This window comes from Astyanax mexicanus, chromosome 25 (genome assembly GCF_023375975.1).
Source record: "Astyanax mexicanus isolate ESR-SI-001 chromosome 25, AstMex3_surface, whole genome shotgun sequence".
Taxonomy (NCBI): domain Eukaryota; kingdom Metazoa; phylum Chordata; class Actinopteri; order Characiformes; family Acestrorhamphidae; genus Astyanax; species Astyanax mexicanus.
The window spans coordinates 7,990,086-8,010,827 of record NC_064432.1 but is presented as its reverse complement, the minus strand read 5'-3'; the positions used below and the strand labels follow the sequence as shown (position 1 = coordinate 8,010,827).

General features: G+C 38.6%; 1 protein-coding gene across 1 annotated transcript; it reads left to right on the top strand.

Moving 5' to 3' along the window:
* Nucleotides 1–8,480: 8,480 nt before the first annotated feature.
* On the top strand, nt 8,481–20,233 carry tmem144a (transmembrane protein 144a). The gene is made up of 12 exons (XM_022681769.2): nt 8,481–8,699; nt 10,811–10,973; nt 11,949–12,071; nt 12,618–12,717; nt 12,926–13,006; nt 14,303–14,381; nt 15,001–15,077; nt 15,175–15,293; nt 15,984–16,103; nt 17,584–17,681; nt 18,406–18,459; nt 18,655–20,233. Exons 2-12 carry the CDS (start codon nt 10,823–10,825, stop codon nt 18,736–18,738), a joined length of 1,086 nt encoding a protein of 361 aa, XP_022537490.2. The 5' UTR covers nt 8,481–8,699; nt 10,811–10,822; the 3' UTR covers nt 18,739–20,233.
* Nucleotides 20,234–20,742: the final 509 nt, after the last annotated feature.

Here is a 20,742-nt window from a genome sequence, read left to right as displayed (position 1 = left end):
ACCTGAACAACGAAGAATGAAGCAGATAAAAATCTCAAAAAGCAACATAATGCCCTGATGTGAAGAAATTAAAAAACAGATGAGAAAAAAGTCACTGATCATCTATCAGTCTGGAAAAGGTAACAAAGTCATTTCTAAAGCTTTGGGACTCCAGAGAACCAAAAGGGCATGGACAACTCATCCAGGAGGTCACAAAAGAACCAAGAACGATATCTAAAAAACTGCAGGTCTCACTTTCCTCAGTTAAGGTCAGTGGGAATGATTCAATAATAAGAAAGAGACTGGGTGAAAATGGCCTCCATGGGAGAATTTCAAGGAAAAAATGATGATCTCCAGAACTTTGGGTAAATATTATTTGGACTCATGAGACAAAAGTAGAACTTTTTGGAAGGTGTGTTTCCCGTTACATCTGGTGTAAACCTAACACACAATGTCAGAAAAAGAGCATCATACTGAACTTAAAACATGGTGGTGGTAGTGTGATTATTATCTGGGGCTGCTTTGCTGCTTCAGGGTCTGGATAACTTGCTGTAATAGATGGAAGCAGGTATTCTGCTGTTTACCAGAACATCCTGAAGGACTCTGAGAATTCAAAGGCATCTGTTTGTGACCTCAAGCTCAGGTGTACTTGGGTTCTGCAGCAGGACAATGACCCAAAGCACACGAACAAGTCTACAAGATTCCGTGGATGATCTTAAACAGGATGTTTATGCTTGATTAGTCTTTGACTGTTGATGTCAGTGATTTTTTTTCCTCATCTGTTCTTACATTTCCACTCTTTGTGGGTTATCTTTGTCTGATATTAAAATTTGTTTGATAATCTGAAAAATGTAAGTATGACAAAAAAGCCAAAAAACAAACAAAATCAATCCAGGGTATTTTTATTATTATTTATTATTATTTATATTTTGTCAATGAATGTACAGCTCTGGAAAAAAATAAGAGACCACTTAAAAATGATGAGTTTCTTTGATTTTACCAAATTGAAAACCTCTGGAATATAATCAAGAGGAAGATGGATGATCACAAGCCAGCAAACCAAACCAAGCTGAACTGCTTGAATTTTTGCACCAGGAGTGTAAAGCATAAAGTTATCCAAAAGCAGTGTGTAAGACTGGTGGAGGAGAACATGCCTCCATGCGAGGTCTGAAAGCTCAGCATCTTTTTTTTTTTTTTTGCTATAAATGCTCTAAATGACAGTGTTTCTATTTAGAATTTGGGAGAAATGTTGTCTGTAGTTTATAGAATAAAACAACAATGTTCATTTTATTCAAACATATACCTATAAATAGCAAAATGAGAGAAACTGATTCAGAAACTGAAGTGCTCTGTTCATTTTTCAGAGCTATATGTTAGTAGCTTCAAATCTGGCAGGCTCCCAGTTAATAACCAGCACAAAGGAAGAGCTTGAACGGCCACACAGGCAGCTCTTTTGGCACAAGGCGCACGTTCTGTTTAGAACAAACTCGTCCTTTTAAAGTCACTTTATCTCCGCCATCCTCTGCAAATTGAACGAGTGCTTTAAAAGCTCTGACAGGAGATTGTTGATGTTTTTTTTTTAACTCAAAGAGCTTTAAGCAATTTTGCTCTTCTCGTGGTAGAACAGCAGATGTGGCTCTGTAGGGGGCACTCTGAGGACACACTCTTTAACAGTTGATAGTCCTGCTGCCTACACACACACACGTATACACACATTTAAAACAATGTCTTCACTTGTTGTGTGTATTAGCATGAGCCTCTTCTGTATATGTATGTAAGTGTGTGTTTGAGTAAATGAGCCAGCTACTTGGTATTCATCACGTTCATTCTATATTCTCCTTGAGGATGCGCTCTGCACAAACACACACACACACACACACATGCCCACACACACACACACACACACACACACACACACACACACACAGAGAGTGAAGCCCTTGGGCAAACAGACTGCCATGGCAGCTGCAACTCAGCAGTCAAGCTCCATCTTGCTGTGCTCACTTCCTAGATGAAAATCCGCAGCCAATCGCAGCCTGCCTTTCACATGTCTAGCCAATCGCAGCACTGTGCCAGTCGTCTCAACTAATTAAGGCCCAGCAAAGAATCGTTTACACATTCACACTACACTGCCTTTGCATGCACGTGAATCACATCCCATAATATCTATGAACATCTACAACAGCTTCAACTCTTCTGTGATGGCTTTCCACAAGGTTTAGAGGGGTGTTTATAGTAAGTTTTGACCATTCTTTGACCATCTCCACTCAAAATCATTCCAAAGGTCAGGATTCTGGGCAGGCCAGTCAAGTTCTTCCACACATCTTAAATGGTTGGACCTTGCTGGTTTTGTTGAAACAGGACCAGAAAAAGGGCCTTTTTCCAAACTGTTCCAACAAAGTTGGGAGCAAGAAATTGTCCAAAATCTCTTGGTTTGCTGAAGCATTAAGAGTTTCTTTCACCTGAACTAAGGGCTCAAGCTCAACTCCTGAAAAACAACCACACTTCATAATAATAATAATAATAATAATAACCCCCCTCTACCAAACTTTACACTTCGTACAATGCAGTCAAACAGGTGTCTTGAAAATACTAGTGAATAATTAGCATCATAAGGACCAAAGAAGTTTAAAAACTATGGTTGAGTTATAGAAACCCATCCCAAGCTGTGAGCATCCCAAGGAGCAATGTTCAATCCATCATCCAAAATTGGAAAAAGTATTTCTACAACTGCAAACCTACCAAGACATGACCGTTCACCCAAACTGACAGATTGAGCAAGGAGAGCACTGATCAGAGAATCAAAAGCCAAAAAACCCATGGTCACTCTGGAGGAGCTGCAGAAATCTACAGCTCAGGTGGGAGAATCTGTCCACAGGATAACTAACTATTAGTGCAAGAAGGAACCCACACCATCCTCACTGGGAAACATGGTGGTGGCAGCATCATGCTGTAGAGATGCTTTATTGTCTTCAGCAGGGACAGAGTTAGGAAGTTGGGAAGCTGGTCAGAGTTGATGGGAAGATGGATGGAGTTAAATACAGGACAAACCTGGAAGAAAACCTGTTGGAGGCTGCAAAAGACTTGAGACTTGGAAGGAGATTGACCTTCCAGCAAGACAATGGCCCTAAACATACAGCCAGAGCTACAGTGAAATAGTTTGGATAAAAGAATATATATATACATATATATGTGTTAGAATGGCCCAAGTCCAAAAGACCTAAATCCCATTGAACATCTGAGCTGTTTTATAAAGAAGAATGGGGTAAAATCTCAATCTCTAGATGCGCAAAGGTGGTAGAGACAGATCCTAAAAGATTTGCAGCTGTAATTACAACGAAATTTGTTCCACTTCACAATGATGTGCTTTTTGTGTTGGTCTATCACTTAAATAAGTAAATTTCAGTAAAATACATTTACGTTTGTGGTTGTAAGCCACTGTAGACGTTTAACTATAGCTGGTCCAGCATTATCTGCTTATCTGGTCAATGACCAAGTGCTTCAGAATAATCAAGTGGGACTGAATCACTGGTTTATTATCATGGTATGTGCTTGATGTCCTTATTTAAAGCATGAGGTCAGCTGACTATTCACAACTAGCCTTTAGAATACCCCCAGAGTTTAAGCAGCTAATCAATAAACCATTAAATTGGGTGGGAAGCCCTTTCACTGTCCTCCAGCCATCAACTACCTTCCAAACAAGCTTAAGCACTCGGAAAGAACGGCAATGTCATACCTATTAAATGAGGGGGAAATGGGTTTCTTCCTGCTGATTATGTATTCATTTATTCAGACTGTCATCATAAACGGAGTGGGAAAACGGGAAGCCTGATATGGGGGTGTGTCCCCTGCATTTCAAGCTGCCATTCTGAGCATTAGAATTACGGAAAGTTAAGGACTTGGGAAATAATGGGAAATATAAATGCAGAGTTGCGTAAGTGGCAACCTTTGGGCACTAAGCACAAAAATTCTCTAATAGCCTCAATTTTACAAAATAAGTTGAGAGTGATTTGCTTTAACTGAAGCACATTTATGGTGATTATACCTACGTATACAGGTCTGAGAATTGAACCCACAACCCTTTGATCACCAATTTAATGCTCTAACCACTAAGCAACAATTGCCTTTTAAAGATACTATGACTAATGATGTATTTACCTCAGAAACCAAGTGTCAGAGCAGAGAATGACATCATACCTGAGTTGACAGCGTTTCAGTTAAAATATCACCCAGGTGATCATCTGTCAATGTGTGGTGCAGCCATCTTGGATTCTGAACTTGGGGTTGGTGAGGCTCTTCCAACTTTCCCTCCCAGTAGGAAACCCGATTTCTCGCTGTGTTCCAGTTGAAATGTCCAACTTGTTCAAATGGTACACAGCTTAAAGACCACTGGGATTCAAACCTAAGACATCCTGTTCACTAGACAGACACTAAAACCAGCGAATCCATGGAATTAAACATGAAAAAACGTCTTCTCTTTGCACAACTGTGGCAGCTTGTGTCAGGTTTACACTACATGAATAGCAATAGCCCAGTTTTTCAGTCGTCGACAGTTTTTCGTTGATTGCCAACAGAACTCGCTCGCTTAGTCGTGTAGTGTGAACTACTGAAAGACGCTAACCAAGCTGTTAACGACTGATCAGCACCCTGTCACAGACGCCTGGCAAATATTTGGCATGCTAGATATCTGACCCAGTCAGCGACTGGGAGTCAGGAGCAGCGGCTACATACTGCAGATGGAATTACAGAGAAAAAGAAAACCACAGGTCCAAAACACAGCCCCAGGAAACAAACAGTGTCATGAAGACAAAAGAATTTTAAAGCAGGCTTGGGTTATAAAAACATTTACCTCAGAAACTACATGTCAGAACTCATAGTAACATCTTACCTGAGATGATGGCGTTCCAGTTAAAATATCACCCATCGTGGATTCTGGTCTTGGGGTTGTGAGGCTCTCCCTACTTTCCTATTAGGAAATCTGATTTCTGCTGCGTTCTAGTTGAAATTTCCTACTGGTTGAAATGGTACACAGCTTAAAGACCACTGGGATTCAAACCTAAGATATCGTGTTCACTAGACAGACACTAAAACCAGCGAATCCATGGAATTAAACATGAAAAACGTCTTCTTTTCGCACAACTGTGGCAGCTTGTGTCAGGTTTACACTACATGAATAGCGATAGCCCAGTTTTTCAGTCGTCGACAGTTTTTCGTTGATTGCCGACAAAACTCGCTCGCTTAGTCACGTAGTGTGAACTACTGAAAGATGCTAACCAAGCTGTAAATGACTGATCAGCACCCTGTCGCAGATGCCTGGCAAATATTTGGCATGCTAGATATCTGACCCAGTCGGCGACTGGGAGTCAGGAGCAGCGGCTACATACTGCAGATGGAATTACAGAGAAAAAGAAAACCACAGGTCCAAAACACAGCCCCAGTGAACAAACAGCATCAGGAAGACCAAAGAATTTCAAAGCAGGCTTGGGTTACAAAACATTTACCTAAGAAACTACATGTCAGAACTCATAATGACATCTTACCTGAGTTGACGGCATTCCAGTTAAAAATATCACCCATCGTGGATTCTGAACTTGGGTTGGTGAGGCTCTCCCAACTTTCCCAGTAGGAAATCTGATTTCTCGCTTTGGTCTAGTTGAAATTTCCTACTTATTAAAATGGTACACAGCTTAAAGACCACTGGGATTCAAACCCAAGACATCCTGTTTACTAGACAGACACTAAAACCAGCGAATCCATGGAATCAAACAAATCTTCTCTTCGCACAACTGTGGCAGCTTGTGTCAGGTTCACACTACACGATTTTAGCCCAGTTTTTCAGTCGTCGACAGTTTTTCGTTGATTGCCGACAAAACTCGATCGCTTACTCACATAGTGTGAACTACTGAAAGACGCTAACCAAGCTGTTAATGACTGATCAGCACCCTGTCACAGATGCCTGGCAAATATTTGGCATACTAGATATCTGACTCAGTCGGTGACTGGGAGAAAGAGAGGGAATGATGTTTTTCTACTAAGTTCAGTGGATGTGGGAATCAAACCCACAACCCTGTGATCAATAACGCAGCTCTCCAAACACTGAGCCACCCCTTACCCTCAGCTGAAGGAGTTTGTCTGAAAGCACCTTGTTGACTTTGTTGCTCATAAGATGAAAAATGAAAAAAAGTAATGGCGTGTCAGAGAACGTGAGTATGAGAGTAACAGCAGACTCTAGTGGTGCAGTTTTAGTACTGCACTGTATTTTATTAACCCTTAAACGCCTGATCAGGGAAAAAAGTATTGATTTAAAAAAATTGTCATTAATCATTAAAATCCTTTACAAAAAAAAAAAAAAAAAAATCCAAATCCAAAATAATATTCTTTCCTCTCCAAATCTTTCTGTTCTTTCTTCTATCTCTCCCTCTGTCTCTCTTCTCCCTCTTTCTCCCTCTCTCTCTCTCTATCTCTCTTCTTCTATCTCTTTCTCTGTCTTTCCTTTCCTTCTCTTTCTCCATCCTTATATCTCTCCCTCTACCCCACCTGTCTCCCTTCTTCTATCTCTTCCTCTCTTTCCTCTTTCACTATCCCTTTTTCTATTTCTCCCTCTACCCCCCCTTTCTCCACCTATACCCCATCTATCTCCCTTCTTCTATCTCTCTCCCTCTCTCTTTCTTTCCTTCCTTCTATCTCTTTCTCTGTTTCTTCTCCCCCTCTCTCTCCCTCCTTCTATCTCTTCCTGTCTCTCCTTTCCCTCTCTCTTTCCAGCCTTCTATCACTCCCTCTATCCCCCCTCTCTCCCTCGTCTATCACTTCATGTCTCTTCTTTCTGAATCTTTCTCTCCCTCCTTCTATCTCTCCCCCTTCCCTTGTTCTCTCCCTCTCCCTATCTCTCTGCTTCTATCTCTTTCTCTGTCTTTCCTCTCCCTCTCTTTCTCCACCCTAATATCTCTCCCTCTACCCCGTCTGTCTCCCTTATTCTGTCTCTTTCCTCTCCTTCTATCCCTTTTTCTATTTCTCCCTCTATCCCTTTTTCTATTTCTCCCTCTACCCCACCTTTCTCCACCTATAGCCCATCTATCTCCCTTCTTCTATCTCTCTCCCTCTCTCTTTCTTTCCTTCCTTCTATCTCTTTCTCTGTTTCTTCTCCCCCTCTCTCTCCCTCCTTCTATCTCTTCCAGTCTCTCCTCTCCCTCTCTCTTTCCGTCCTTCTATCCCTCCCTCTACCGGGCCTCTCTCCCTCTTCTATCACTTCATGTCTCTTCTTTCTGAATCTTTATCTCCTTCCTTCTATCTCTCCCCATCCTTTGTTCTCTCCCTCTCTCTATCTCTCTGCTTCTATCTCTCTGCTTCTGTCTTTCCTCTCCCTCTCTTTCTCCATCCTTATATCTCTCCCTCTACCTCATCTGTCTTCTTTCTTCTATCTCTTCCTCTTTCCTCTCCTTCTCTCTCTCTAGCTTGTTCTATCTCTCCCTCTATCCCTCCTTCTATTTTTCCCTCTATCCCCACTTTCTCTCCCTATACCCCATCTATCTCCCTTCTTCTATCTCTCTCCCTCTCTCTTTCTTTCCTTCCTTCTATCTCTTCCTCTGTCTTTCTCTCCCCCTCTCTCCCTCCTTCTATCTCTTCCTCTACCCCCTCTCTCCCTCTACTATGACTTCATGTCTCTTCTCTCCCTCTCTCTTTCCGGCCTTCTATCTCTCCCTCTATCACTTCATGTATCTTCTTTCTGAATCTTTCTCTCCCTCCTTCTATCCCCTTCCCTTGTTCTCTCCCCCTCTCTCTTCTCTTTGAATCTTTCTTCCCTCATATCTCTCCCTCTATCCCTCCTTCTATCTCTCCCTCAGAATAAAACAAGAAAAAAAATATCAAGATGACCCATTATTGCCCATTATAGATTAATATTAGTGTCAATAGAATTAAATAAATAGCATTAAAATAACATATTTAAATAAAGAACATTATTCTTATTTTTAGACTTTTTACAAAAGGAAGAGTATCTTTGATTTGTCCAAATTGAAAACCTCTGGAATATAATCAAGAGGAAGATGGATGACCACATGCCATCAAACCAAACTGAACTGCTTGAATTTTTGCACCAGGAGTAAAGCAGCATAAAGTTATCCAAAAGCAGCGTGTAAGACTGGTGGAGGAGGAGAACATAAAACCAAGATGCATGAAAACTGTGATAAAAAAAACAGGGTTACTCCACCAAATATTGATTTCTGAACTTTATTAAAACTTTATTAATATTAAACTTGTTTTCTTTGCATTATTTGAGATCTGAAAGCTCTGCATCTTTTTTTTTTTTTTTTTGTTATTTTAGACATTTCTAATTTCCTGCAAATAAATGCTTTAAATGACAATATTTTATAGCATTTTATAGTAGTTTATATAATATAAATAGCAAAATCAGAGAAACGGACTCTCTCTCGCGCGCGCTCTCTCTGTGTGTGCGCATGCGCACTCCGCGGTTGTGCGGCAGTGAGAGTCAGGTGACGGTAGAGCAGCTGATGAAGCTGAAGGCGGAAGTTTTGGATGTTTGGCGGCGGAGGGAGAGTTTCTCCGCGTTTCTCTCAGGAATTAAAGCGTTAAACAGCGCAGGGAGACTCTTTATCTCTCTCTTTTCTTTAAATTACACTACACTGAGGATTTACCGCTTCTCCAACTTACAGAGCCGCTCTTTACAGAGCTGCTGCTGCTTCTTAACAACAACTCAGTCTCAGGTAAACCAACTAACCTAACTACTGTTACTACTACTGCTGCTGTACACTGAATTAACACATTACAGAGGATAAACATGAAAAGAGCAGGGTATTAAAACAAGACTGATAAGTAAGAATATAGTTGGTGTTGGATAAATACAGATTAATCTTTCTTTTTTGCTGGTTTTATTCATGTAAAATACACTTTGGAGGAAATGAGAGAGGAGTAATGATATTTAAAAGGGACACTATTAATTCTGAAAGATATTAACTGTGTACATCTCTGTAAACTTTAGCGGTAAACTCTATCGTAACCTGCCTATCACTCAAATCATTGATGATGTTTTAATTCAGGACTTACATCACCAAACACAATGCAAAGCTGCATTGTGCCAAGTGTAAAGTTTGGTAGAGGGGGATTATTATGAGTTTAGGAGTTCAAGAATTCTTAATGCTTCAGTAAACAAAGAGATTTTGGACAATTTCATGCTTCCAACTTTGTGGAAGCGACTGGGAATGACAGCAAATGGTGTTTCCATTGCCGAACAGCTCTATCCAAGCCTTATATCACAAAACACAATGCTACGTATCGTGACAAGTGTAAAGTTTGGTGGAGGGGGGATTATTATGATTATGGTGTGGGGTTGTTTTGCCCAAAAAATTGGGTTTGGAACCTTAGTTTCAGTGAAATAAACGCATTTTGCATTGGTAGCAGTTGGTGCAGTAGTGTAAAGCACACTGACTGCATTGTGCCAAGTGTAAAGTTTGGTGGAGGGGGGGATTATTATGATTTTGGTGTGGGGTTATTTATTTTATTTTTTTTTTTAGAAGTCCTGAAACTCTCAATGCTTTGGCAAACCAAGAGATTTTGGACAATTTCATGCTTTCAACTTTGTGGAAACATTTAATGGACATCTTCTACCTGTTCCAACATGAGCAATGTGTACTAGTGCACAAAGCAAGGTCCTGACCTCAAAGATCTTAATTTTTACAATTTTATAAAAAAAAAAGAAAAACCTGTAAATTCTTTGTAAATGTAATCCAGGGTAAAAATGTTTGGTTCCAAGTCATCAACTGTGTACATCTCTCCAACACTGCTTCTATAAACATATTAGTAAAAGACTAAGTCGCTCTTAGGAGCTACTTAATATTCCACAGTCAACTGTCAGTGATATTATAACAAAGTGGAAGTGACTGGGAACAACAGGATAATGTCCTGACCTCAGCCTCAAAGCTTAATTTCTACAAAATGGCATTTTTTTATACAAAAGCTCTAAATTCTCTGTAAAATAGAAGCCAGGGTAAAAAGGTTTAAGTCCAAGACATCAACCATGTACATCTCTCCAAAGTGTAGAGGTACACTTACTTGCAAATGTGTTCACATTGAACTTGGTTTCCAATCACTTCCATGTCTACCAAGCAACTAGGCATGCAGACTGCTTCTACAAACATTTAGTGAAAGAATGAGTTACTTTCAGGAGCCCAGTAAATTCCAACATGGTGCCTTGTGAAATTCCAGTCAATTACAGGATGTCACCTGTGCAACAAGTAAACTGTCAGTGACGTAACAAAGTGGAAGCGAGTGGGAATGACAACAAAATGGGTTTCCATGGTCGAGCACCTCCACCCAAGCCTTACATCAAGTGTAAAGTTTGGTGGAGGGGGGATTATTAAAATGAGGTGTGGGGTTATTTTGCTTCAAGAATTGAGCTTGGTCCCTTAGTTCCAGTGAAAATAACTCCTAATGCTTCAGCAAACAAAGAGATTTTGGAAAATTTCATGTTCCCAACTTTGTGGGAAGAGTTTGATGATGGCTTTTTCGTCTTCCAACATGACCAGTGTGCACAAGTTCCCAAACAAGGTCCATAAAGACAGTTGTGTGGAAGAACTTGACTAGCCTGCACAGAGTCCTGACCTTAACCTGAGCTTAATTTCTAATTTCAAATCAAATTTTGTAAAGAAAAACTGTACGTTTTAAAGCATTTCTGTTGAGCCACTTTTCATAATACAGAGCAATGGCCAGATATACAGATTTTTTTTGTCATAAATAAAATAAAATATTAAAGTTCTGTTTGTCATATAATGAAATGTGTGTATAATTTTTGATGTATATGTATATTTGTGTCTTTTAGTAAATCTCAGAGATGGCGTCGCTGGTCGATTTTCCTGGCCTCCTGGGAGCTTCTAATGGAACCAACTCCACTGATCTGGTCTACGGCTTTGTTTCTTGCGCTGTGTCCGTCGTTTTCTACGGGAGCAACTTCGTCCCAGTGAAGAAGATCGATACTGGGGATGGTGAGGCAGTTAGCCCATTGCTGCTGATCTTTAGCACATTTTGAGGGGGGGGAAAAAGCATGATCTTGCTTAGACTGGGCAATATATTGATACAAATATAGATACTCTAGCTGTGTAGAACTATCTTATACAAGATATTTAACATATTTGTGGGGAAATTGATTTATTGGTTTTTGAAGGAATGGCAACATAATCCAGTGCAGTTTTTGGAGTCAATGAAATGCAAGAAAGGATAAAATAAGATATAACGACCTAATATAAAAGTATTAAGAAGTGTAGAAGCATAAATATCATGTAAATAAATTATGAAAAAAACATTGTAAAAAGAAACAGAAAAGTAAGAGATAAGAAAAAAAAGTTGGTCCCAGTTTATGGCTAGAAGTACTTTGATACGATTGCAACGCTCTTACTATTATTATTAATAAAAACTAGTGGTGTCAATCGATTAAAAAATGTAATCAGTTTTGTAATCAGTAATGTATTATTCACACCAATATTCTGTGATTATCTGAGATTAATTGCACTTGGTCTTCTTAAGACGCAAGTTTTTTAAATGGATTTTTTTAATAAAAAAAAGTTGGGGTCAAACTTGGTTGCGTAATTAACATTGACGACAGCCCTTTTAAAAATTCACATTACTTAGATACAAATCTAGGTATTTAGTAGTTATGTATGTATGTATGTATGTAACTTTTGGTGCAGGAGGGGGATTATGATTATTATGATTCAATTATATTGAAATTGAAAGTTTTAATTCTTCAGCATACAAAGACAATTTGGGCAATTTCATGTTGTGTTTTGGTGTTACAGTAAAATAAAGGGAATTGAATCAAAATCAAAAGGAAAAAAACCCATCTCAAAATTAAAGATCATAAAGTAAAGCTGAATACCATATTGAGCATTCTAATTATTGATTGATTCATCAAAAAAATCAATCATCTCCGACAGTACACCAACATATGTTTCGTTTTGTAGGCATGTTCTTTCAGTGGGTTCTGTGCGCTGCCATATGGACTGTTTCTCTGGTGGCCAACATAATCTTGAGGAGCCCAAAGTTCTGGCCTTTAGCCATGCTGGGAGGAGCCATCTGGTCTACAGGTGAGTTCCGCATTTGGTGTGTGGTAGGCTGTGGTAATGTTCTGATCTAAAGTTGGTGATTTTGCAGCTTTGGAATAAATCTACATACCTTATTTTTCGCATTATAAGGTGAATGATGCAACACTAGTAAGGAACAGTGGTGTCGCTATGTTTTTCTTTCTTGTTGTCCAGCAGGTCTTGCCACTGGGTGGTGGTGGTGGTGGGGGGGGTTAACTAAGTTAAGTAAAGCTAAGCTTAGTAAACACAACTTTTAAAGCGCTTCCGTTTATTCACAGTAAGCTTAGATTTCCAGATTTACACTAAGGCTGGGTGCAGCAGCATTAGCATTCGTGACAAACAGTAAATGCTGCCCGACACTGGTAATCCAGGGTGATATTAGCTAGCGGTTCGTCGGCTTGTTTTATTGGAGAAATAGCTAGTGCTCAGCACAGTTAGCGACTAATGCTAGTACGAATTGAGTAGAATATTTGAGTCTGACTGTTTAATAGCATTGATGGAGAATGGTGCCAATTCCTGTGTTTGTGTTCTCTTTTCTTTATTGTATAGGCAACATCACCGTGGTTCCTATAGTGAAGACCATTGGTCTGGGTCTAGGTCTTTTGATATGGGCTTCCTTTAATCTTCTAATGGGCTGGGCCAGCTCACGGTAAGCCTTATTTCTTATACTCACTCTTTGAATCATTCAGCATGGTGTCATGTAACGATTATATAACAGGCAGTTTTTCCAACATTCAGCACTTTGATCCTCTCTAACGCTTGTGATAAGATAGGTGGTAGAGTTATTTTTATTATTGATTCAGCCTCAGATAAGGAGAAGACCTCACGCAACCTCTGATGTGTTCCCGTGTCCTTAGGTTCGGCTGGTTTGGCATCGAAGCCGAAACCGTGGCCAAACCGACGCTTAACTACTGTGGAGCTGGCTTGTGCTTGCTAAGGTAACACAATATACAGTGTATATATATAATAAATCCAGACTATGAAGGAACACATAAGAAATCATGTAGTCACTTAAAAAGTGTTAAACAAACCAAAATACTCTAAAGAACGTATCCTGTGCAACTCTTGCTGTTCCTTTGCTGAGGCGGTCCTGATGAGTGCCAGTTTCATCATTTCCATCGTTTTTGATGGTCTTTGAGACTGCAGTTGAGAAAAATGAAAATTGAAATTGACTTGAGCTCATAAAGCTGACTGAGAAAATCCAGCCAAGATGTGCAAAACTTCTCTATCTAAGCAAGAAGTGCCTCCTTTGAAGAATCGAACAAAATAAACATATTCTGGTTTGTTTCGCACATTTGTTTTTTTTTTGGTTACTAAACAATTCCAAGTGTTTTCTTCATAGTTTGGATGATGTTAGTATTAATCTAAAATGCAAAACATTTTAAAATAATGAAAAAAACTAAATTTAAGGTGTGTCCAAACTTTTTCGCTGGTACTGTATACCGTATTTTGCGCACTATAAGGTGCACTCAAAAAATCCTTTCATTTTCCCCAAATATCGTAAGTGCCCCATATGTATGAATTCTACCAGTCAGGTTGTTAGGAGCAGTAAAGCGGTTCCGGCTAGCTGCACTAAGCACTAGTTAGCTCTTTCGCCATTCAGAGGTGAGTATTATAGGGCTGTAGCCTGCTGCTAAACCCGGCAAGCACTGCTGGAGCAGTATTAGCATTATCGGCTAACCGCGCTAAACGCTAGCTCTTTTGCCATTCAGAGGTGAGTATAGCGGACTGTAGTCTGCGTGTTTAAATGTTAAATGTTAAAATAAAATAAAATAACCGCCAGCTAATATCGCCCTGGCTTACCAGAACACTCAGGGTTCCTCAGTTTAGCTCTGTTAGTGGCATTTACTAGCATTAACTGCGGCTAGTGCTAGCAGTTAACTGCTAATGCTAATGCTGCTGCACCCAGCCTTACTGTAAATAAACAAAAGCACTTTACTCACCTAAATAAGCATTTTTCAGAAGAAAATGTTTTTCTTTATTTTAAGAATTACATTAAATTTAGCTTAGCTTTATAGGTCTCGCCACCCAGCGGCCAGACCTGCTGAATTAGAAGGAAAACATGGCGACATCCCTGTTCCTTACTAGTGTCTTTTAATGTTTAATGCGCCTCATATTCCAGTAAGCCTTATAGTGCAAAAAATACATTATATAATTTATGTGGTTTCTTGTTCTTTATTCCAGTTACCTAGGACTAATACTCACTGGTGTTTCTGTTCTTATTATCTCCACAGTGCCATTGTGTTTTTCTTTGTGAAGACTGATGTTCAGAGACCCACCACATCTGAGGAAACGCCACTGCTGGTAGACAGCGTACGTCTTTTTTTTTTTTTTTCCAATAAAAATTTTTTATCCGATTAATCACGACAATATTCTGTGATTAACTGCGATTAATCGCACTTGTTCTTCTTAAGAAGATGGATGATCACAAGCCATCAAACCAAGCTGAACTGCTTGAATTTTTGCACCAGGAGTGTAAAGAGCATACAGTTATCCAAAAGCAGTGTGTAAGACTGGTGGAGGAGAACATGATGCCAAGATGCATTGAAATTGGGATTTAAAAACCAGGGTTATTCCACCAAATCTAGATTTCTGAACTCTTAAAACTGAATATGAACTTGTTTTCTTGTTTGCATTATTTGAGGATATTTTTGTTATTTCAGACATTTCTCATTTTCTGCAAATAAATGCTCTAAATGACAATATTTTTATTTGGAATTTGGGAGAAATGTTGTCTGTAGTTTATAGAATAAAACAACAATGTTTATTTTATTCAAACATATACCTATAAATAGCTAAATCAGATAAAGTGATTGAGAAACTGGAGTGGTCTATTATTTTTTCCCCAGAGCTGTATAAATAAGTTTTTTTTTTCTTAGTGTTGTGCTTTCTATGTCTAGAAATGCACGTTCTTTTTATTTTTACGTTTTAGACTGTAAACTCATCTCCTGAGAGTTTGACGGACGATTCCTGGGTGGATATGTTGTCACCGGTTAAAAAACGGCTTGTGTATGTATATAAACTACAATAGTAATACAATAGGCATTGTTCTTGTCTGATAGAATAAGTAAGATAAGTGATTCGACCTTTATCCTGTGTTTATCAGCGGCTCAGTCATGGCTGTCGTAGCAGGAATCCTCTACGGCTCCTCCTTCATCCCTGTGCTGTACATCAAAAACCACACAGATGATCCGGGTGGGCCGTACTACGGGGCCAGCCAGTTTGGTAAGAACAGTTTTAAGCAGTGCCAATGTTACACTTTATTATTATTTTGAGGTAAAGAGGACGAGAAAACTACAATCTGTTTGATTATAAAAACTCTGCAAGTTAAAATAGTTCCATTGCTGCTCTTGTTTGTAGCTGCGCTGTTTGGTTTGTAAGCGCTGCATCGTTGCTAGGTTACCTGTATGTGGGGGAGTAATACATGGAGAGAGCTTCGGTTACAGTGCATTACCGGTTGATAACGGCACTCGTAGAACGCCCCTCAGCCAATCACACTGCAGTTTAAAAAGTATTTTCAAAAATGAAAGGACGAAATAAATAAAATAAAAAGGAAAAAGAAAAACATAAAATAAGATAAATAAAAGTACAAAATAAATAAAAGGTGACAATTCGACTAAAGCAGGTACAGGCTGTCTGAAGGTGGTTAGATATTAAAAGTTCGAAAAGATTTAGTGACACCAGTGAGCTTTAGTGAGTTTTACAGTGTCCCGAATTCCAGCTCGCTGGTGCTGTACTGTAGCTAAAAGCAGATTTTCCCAGTTAAGTAAAAGAGAGAGAGTCTGATAAATATATATATATATTTTTTTTTAAATCATGGATGAGATATATATGCTAGCGAGTTATAAATAAATACAAGCCAGTGTGTTTCCTGTTGAGCTGCTATTGATATGTATGTCTTTTTCTCATTATTAGATCTGGATTATGTCTTTGCGCAGTTCAGTGGGATCTTTCTCACCAGCACCGTCTACTTCTCCATCTACTGCGCCTTCAAAAAGAACAAGCCTCAGGTCTTCCCTAAAGCTGTGCTACCCGGTAAGACATGCCAAGACACGCTAAGACACGGTCAACTACATTGCATACACTTTAACTACACTTTCTTTCAGTTTTCTCTTAGTTTTTATATTTGAGATTAGAAACTAGCAAAAGCCTGCTTTAAAAAAAAGTCTCCAAATATTGTCATATGGTATCAGTCATTTTATATCTTTTTTCTTTCTGTGTTGCTTAGTTTGCTTTAGTTCCAATCCTTTGTTTTTACCACTGAGTACTAGTGAAGCACACTTTAGTGTGATCTAGGTTAAATTAATAGTAATTAATCACAGCATACTGCAGCGAGGGGAGTTTTTCGGAAGATGATAGAGTGGGTCAGTTTTACAGACGGGGATTAGGTTTAACCCTATAGGCCGTCACATATATCCTTAAAAAGTCTTTTGTGTAAAAATAAGGCCTTAATTTGTTTAAAAATTCTTTAAATGTATCTTCCAAAGGTCTAAAAATGCCACAGACACTAAATATAATTTATAATTTAACTTAATTGCGAACGTCAGTTTGTTCATGAGGATTTGCAGCAGGACCTAAATTGGAAAGACGGTCGTCCAATCCAGATAACTGGGTTTTAAGCTCAGAAACATTTGTTTATCAATGAAAAGTTTCTTTATTTATATAGATATTACACATTTTAATCTATTTTAAATGTTATTTCTTTTATTGTTGATGATTATTATGGCTTACAGCCACTGAAAATCCAAACATGATTAATATTATAAAAGAACAGTTGATACGTAGGGTCAACAGAGGAAGTATAAATTGGCCTTTCTGTAAATTGGTCTCAGTTTCTGCAGTGAAGAGAAGAATTAGAGGTCTGACAGGTGAAGTTCAGTAATAAAGTCATTGATAAGATGATAAAATAAATCATACAGCACTGCTACTGGACTACTAAACAGTACGGGTGTTTTAAAACTTTTTTTTTTTTTTTTTTTTTTTCTTTCAAATTTTTCCCCATTTTCTCCCCAATTTACACGGCCAATTACCCAACCCACTCATTAGGACTCCTCCTATCACTAGTAATGCCCCAACACACCAGGAGGGTGAAGACTAACACATGCTTCCTCTGATACATGTGAAGTTAGCCACCGCTTCTTTTTGAGCTGCTGCTGATGAAGCATTACCGAGAAGCATCACAGCGCGCCTGGAGGAAAGTGCAGCAACTCGGTTCTGATACATCAGCTCACAGACGCCCTGTGCTGAAGACATCACCCTAGGGGTAATGTGGGGAGAGAGCGCCATCTACCCACCCGGAGGGAGCAGGGCCAATTTTGCTCCCTCTGAGCGCCGGCAGCTTGAAGGCAAAGCTGCATGAGCGGGAGTTCTAACCTGCGACCTCCTGCTCATAGTGGCAGCGCTTTAGACCGCTGGACCTGTAGTGTAAATTATTGCACTTCTTGAATATTCAGGTAGTATTGATTATTCATGTACGGATGTTTACTTTCATTTTTTTTTATTTTTTTTTATTCAGGTTTCATTTCTGGGGTGATGTGGGGCGTGGCCACATGCTGCTGGTTTATGGCCAATCACTACCTCAGTGCTGTGGTCAGCTTTCCGATCATCACCACGGTAAGTGTCCGACTGCTCTTACAGAACGATAGATAATAGCACTTATGATGGGATGTACTGGCTGTCTTTACCTCTAAATTTACCTCTGTATTAACTCAGTTGACTGAGTGTTCTCCTGCAAGCGTTTTGAACTGTAAAAAAATATAATACAGCACCAACATCACTCCAAGAACAAAACACAACCAACTTTTTTTTTTTTTTTTTTTTTTGTTCACTGTTTTTGGCACAGAAATGCCATTCAAATCACCCATTAGATCTCTTGAGGTGTATTGCAATATCAAAACAATCTCATTTAAGAGCTGTGTAATTCTAAAATATTTATTAAATCCAAATTTGTTTTGTTTTGTTTTGTTCTTTATTTACCAAGCCAATCAAATTTAACTCATTATTGCTGCCATGTAGACCAATAAAACATTAGCAGTGAACAAGCGTCTGTCTGCGTAAGCCTTTCAGTTATATTTGTCTTAGTTTTTCTCGTGAAAACCCCAGAAAGTTTTTATATTGCGATGGTTTACCATTTACCCATTTTCTCAAAACATTAGAAACATGTGTTTTGAAAGTATCAAAAAAATTGTTTCATAAATGAGATACTACAGTACTTAAAGTGGTGTCATTTAATTACAGCATTTAAATACACGCACCCACCACAGTGCTACACTAAGGCTTTCTTGGGCTACTGGAAACTGTACTGTATCCATATATTTGAGTGTTCTTTATTTTACAGGTTCCAGGACTCATAGCTACTCTGTGGGGTGTTTTACTTTTCAAGGAGGTGAAGGTAAGCTTGTGTGTGTGTGTGTGTGTGTGTGTGTGTGTGTGTGTGTGTGTGTGTGTGTGTGTGTGTGTGTGTGTGTGTGTGTGTGTGTGTGTGTGTGTGTGTGTGTGTGTGTGTGTGTGTGTGTGTGTGTGTGTGTGTGTTCCTGCTTCCTGACGAACTGATTAAACAGGTTCTACATGCTTTTCTCTCCTCCAGGGACTGCGCAATTACCTGGTTCTTGTTCTGGCCTTTTGCCTGGTGCTGACTGGCGCATTACTGACTGCGTTCTCCAAGCTGTAGTTCCTCTTCTTCACCAAATGGTGGCGGCAAAAACCAATAAAGTGGTCGGGTGCATCCAGAGGGGGAACTATAGTGTGCAGGGCGGCGGGTTTATACCTCTAAATTAGTGTACATTAGTGATTAGTGGTATGTTAGTGATGTTTGATAACTGTGAATGAAGGTTTTTTAGGAGTTTTCAAATACAGTAAAAAAAATGACAGAATCACACTTGATTTATACACTTGTTTTATAGTGAGTGGGGAAAAGTCATAGCAAATAATACAGGATGTGTACCGTATTTTTGACACTATAAAGCGCATTTAAAATCCTTTAATTTTCCAAAAAAATCTTTAGTGCGCCTTATGTATGAATTTTATCATTCAGGTATTAATAGCAGTAAAGCCACTCTGAAAAGTAAAGCTGAAGTACAAAGTTATACAGGAAGCTGGAGCTTTATTAGCATTAGCCGCTAACCACTCTGTGCTAAGCGCTAGCTTGTTCACTATTCAGAAGAGAGTATATTGAACTGTAGTCTGCGTGTTTACTGTGTTAAAACAAGCTAAGTGAGATGAACCACAAGCTAAGACCGCCCTGGCTTCCTGGAACACTCAGGGTTCCTCAGTGTAGCGCTGTATTAGCGCAGCATTTACTAGTGCTAAGCTAAAATAGCCCTAAAATTGTGCTAAAATACTGGAAATCTAAGGTAGCTAGCTAGCTAGATAGATAGATACTTTATTCATCCTGAAGGAAATTTAGGGGAAAAAAAGAAAAAGTTTACTGTAAATAAACGGAAGTGCTTTTTTTACTCACCCAAATAAACTGTTTTCAGGAGAGAAATCTGTGTAGATTAACATCCAGCGCTCGTTTGACTTTAAAGGAATTACAGTTTTGAATTAGAAAGGAAACATGGCGACACCCCTGTCCCTTACTAGTGTCGCTTAAAATGCGTCTCATAATCTGTTGCACCTTATAGTGCGAAAAATACGGTACTTGAATCACTTTAATCACGAAGGCAATAATTTTAGACTCAAAGTGCCTTAAATGTGTTAGAACTTTTTATATTAATATAATTTTTTATACTGTGTCTAAAGACACTGTTACTCAATACACATTTTTTTTTATTACAGCAGAGCATGATTTAATGTGATGTTGTTTACAGCAGGGAAGGGAAGTATCTTTATATATATATATATAATTTTTATTCTGTATTTTTTGTTTTTGGAATTGCACTTTATATAATACCTCATTAGGCTGAAGGACTCAGTATAGTAATTGTATGAGTGATCAGAAAAGGGAATAATACTGTTTTAATAATAATGTTTTATATATTTTTTTATCTGGTAAGCTAATCTGGTGCTCCACGTTTAAGTGCGTTATGGCACATTCCTGTTTGCTAAAGTTTTCTATAAATAATATAAACTTTTTTGTTATAATAAAACTAACTCATATATTTGTTATAAAGTTGCATCATGGGAATCAAATAACTGATTACTAATAAAAAATTGGTGAAATGAAATTGTTTGTTCATTATTTTAACGCCATCATGAGAAAGTATAATAACATTGATTGACTGCATTCTCTAAACTGCAATTCCACATATTCACCACGAGGTGGCTGCAAAAAAAAACAATAATGCAGCCAATACAAATTCATAGTATTTATTTCTTTAAATGTAAAATCCTTTATTACACACATTTACACACGTGGCTCTGTGGAAATATATTTTCCCCTACATATTTATTTTGTTTTTTTTTTATATGATTTTATTAATTAAGGAAAAAAAGCTATACAAACTACCAGATGAGAAAGTCATTGATCATCTATGAGTCTGGAAAAGGTTACAAAATCATATCTAAAGCTTTGCCACTCCAGAAAACCACACTGATTTACTATTATTCACTAATGCAGAAAAAACATGGAACACTGGTGAACCTTCCCAGGAGTGACCAGCCAACAGAAATGACTCCAAAAGGGCATGAACAACTCATCCAGGAGGTTACAAAACCCCCCAGAACAACATTTAAA

Excerpts from the sequence above, each read along its gene's own strand:
- tmem144a (XM_022681769.2), top strand. The coding sequence starts at position 10,823 with ATGGCGTCGCTGGTCGATTTTCCTGGCCTCCTGGGAGCTTCTAATGGA. Across the intron at positions 12,718-12,925 it reads ATGGGCTGGGCCAGCTCACG|GTTCGGCTGGTTTGGCATCG; the intron begins GTAAGCCTTATT and ends CCGTGTCCTTAG. Across the intron at positions 15,078-15,174 it reads CCGGTTAAAAAACGGCTTGT|CGGCTCAGTCATGGCTGTCG; the intron begins GTATGTATATAA and ends TGTGTTTATCAG.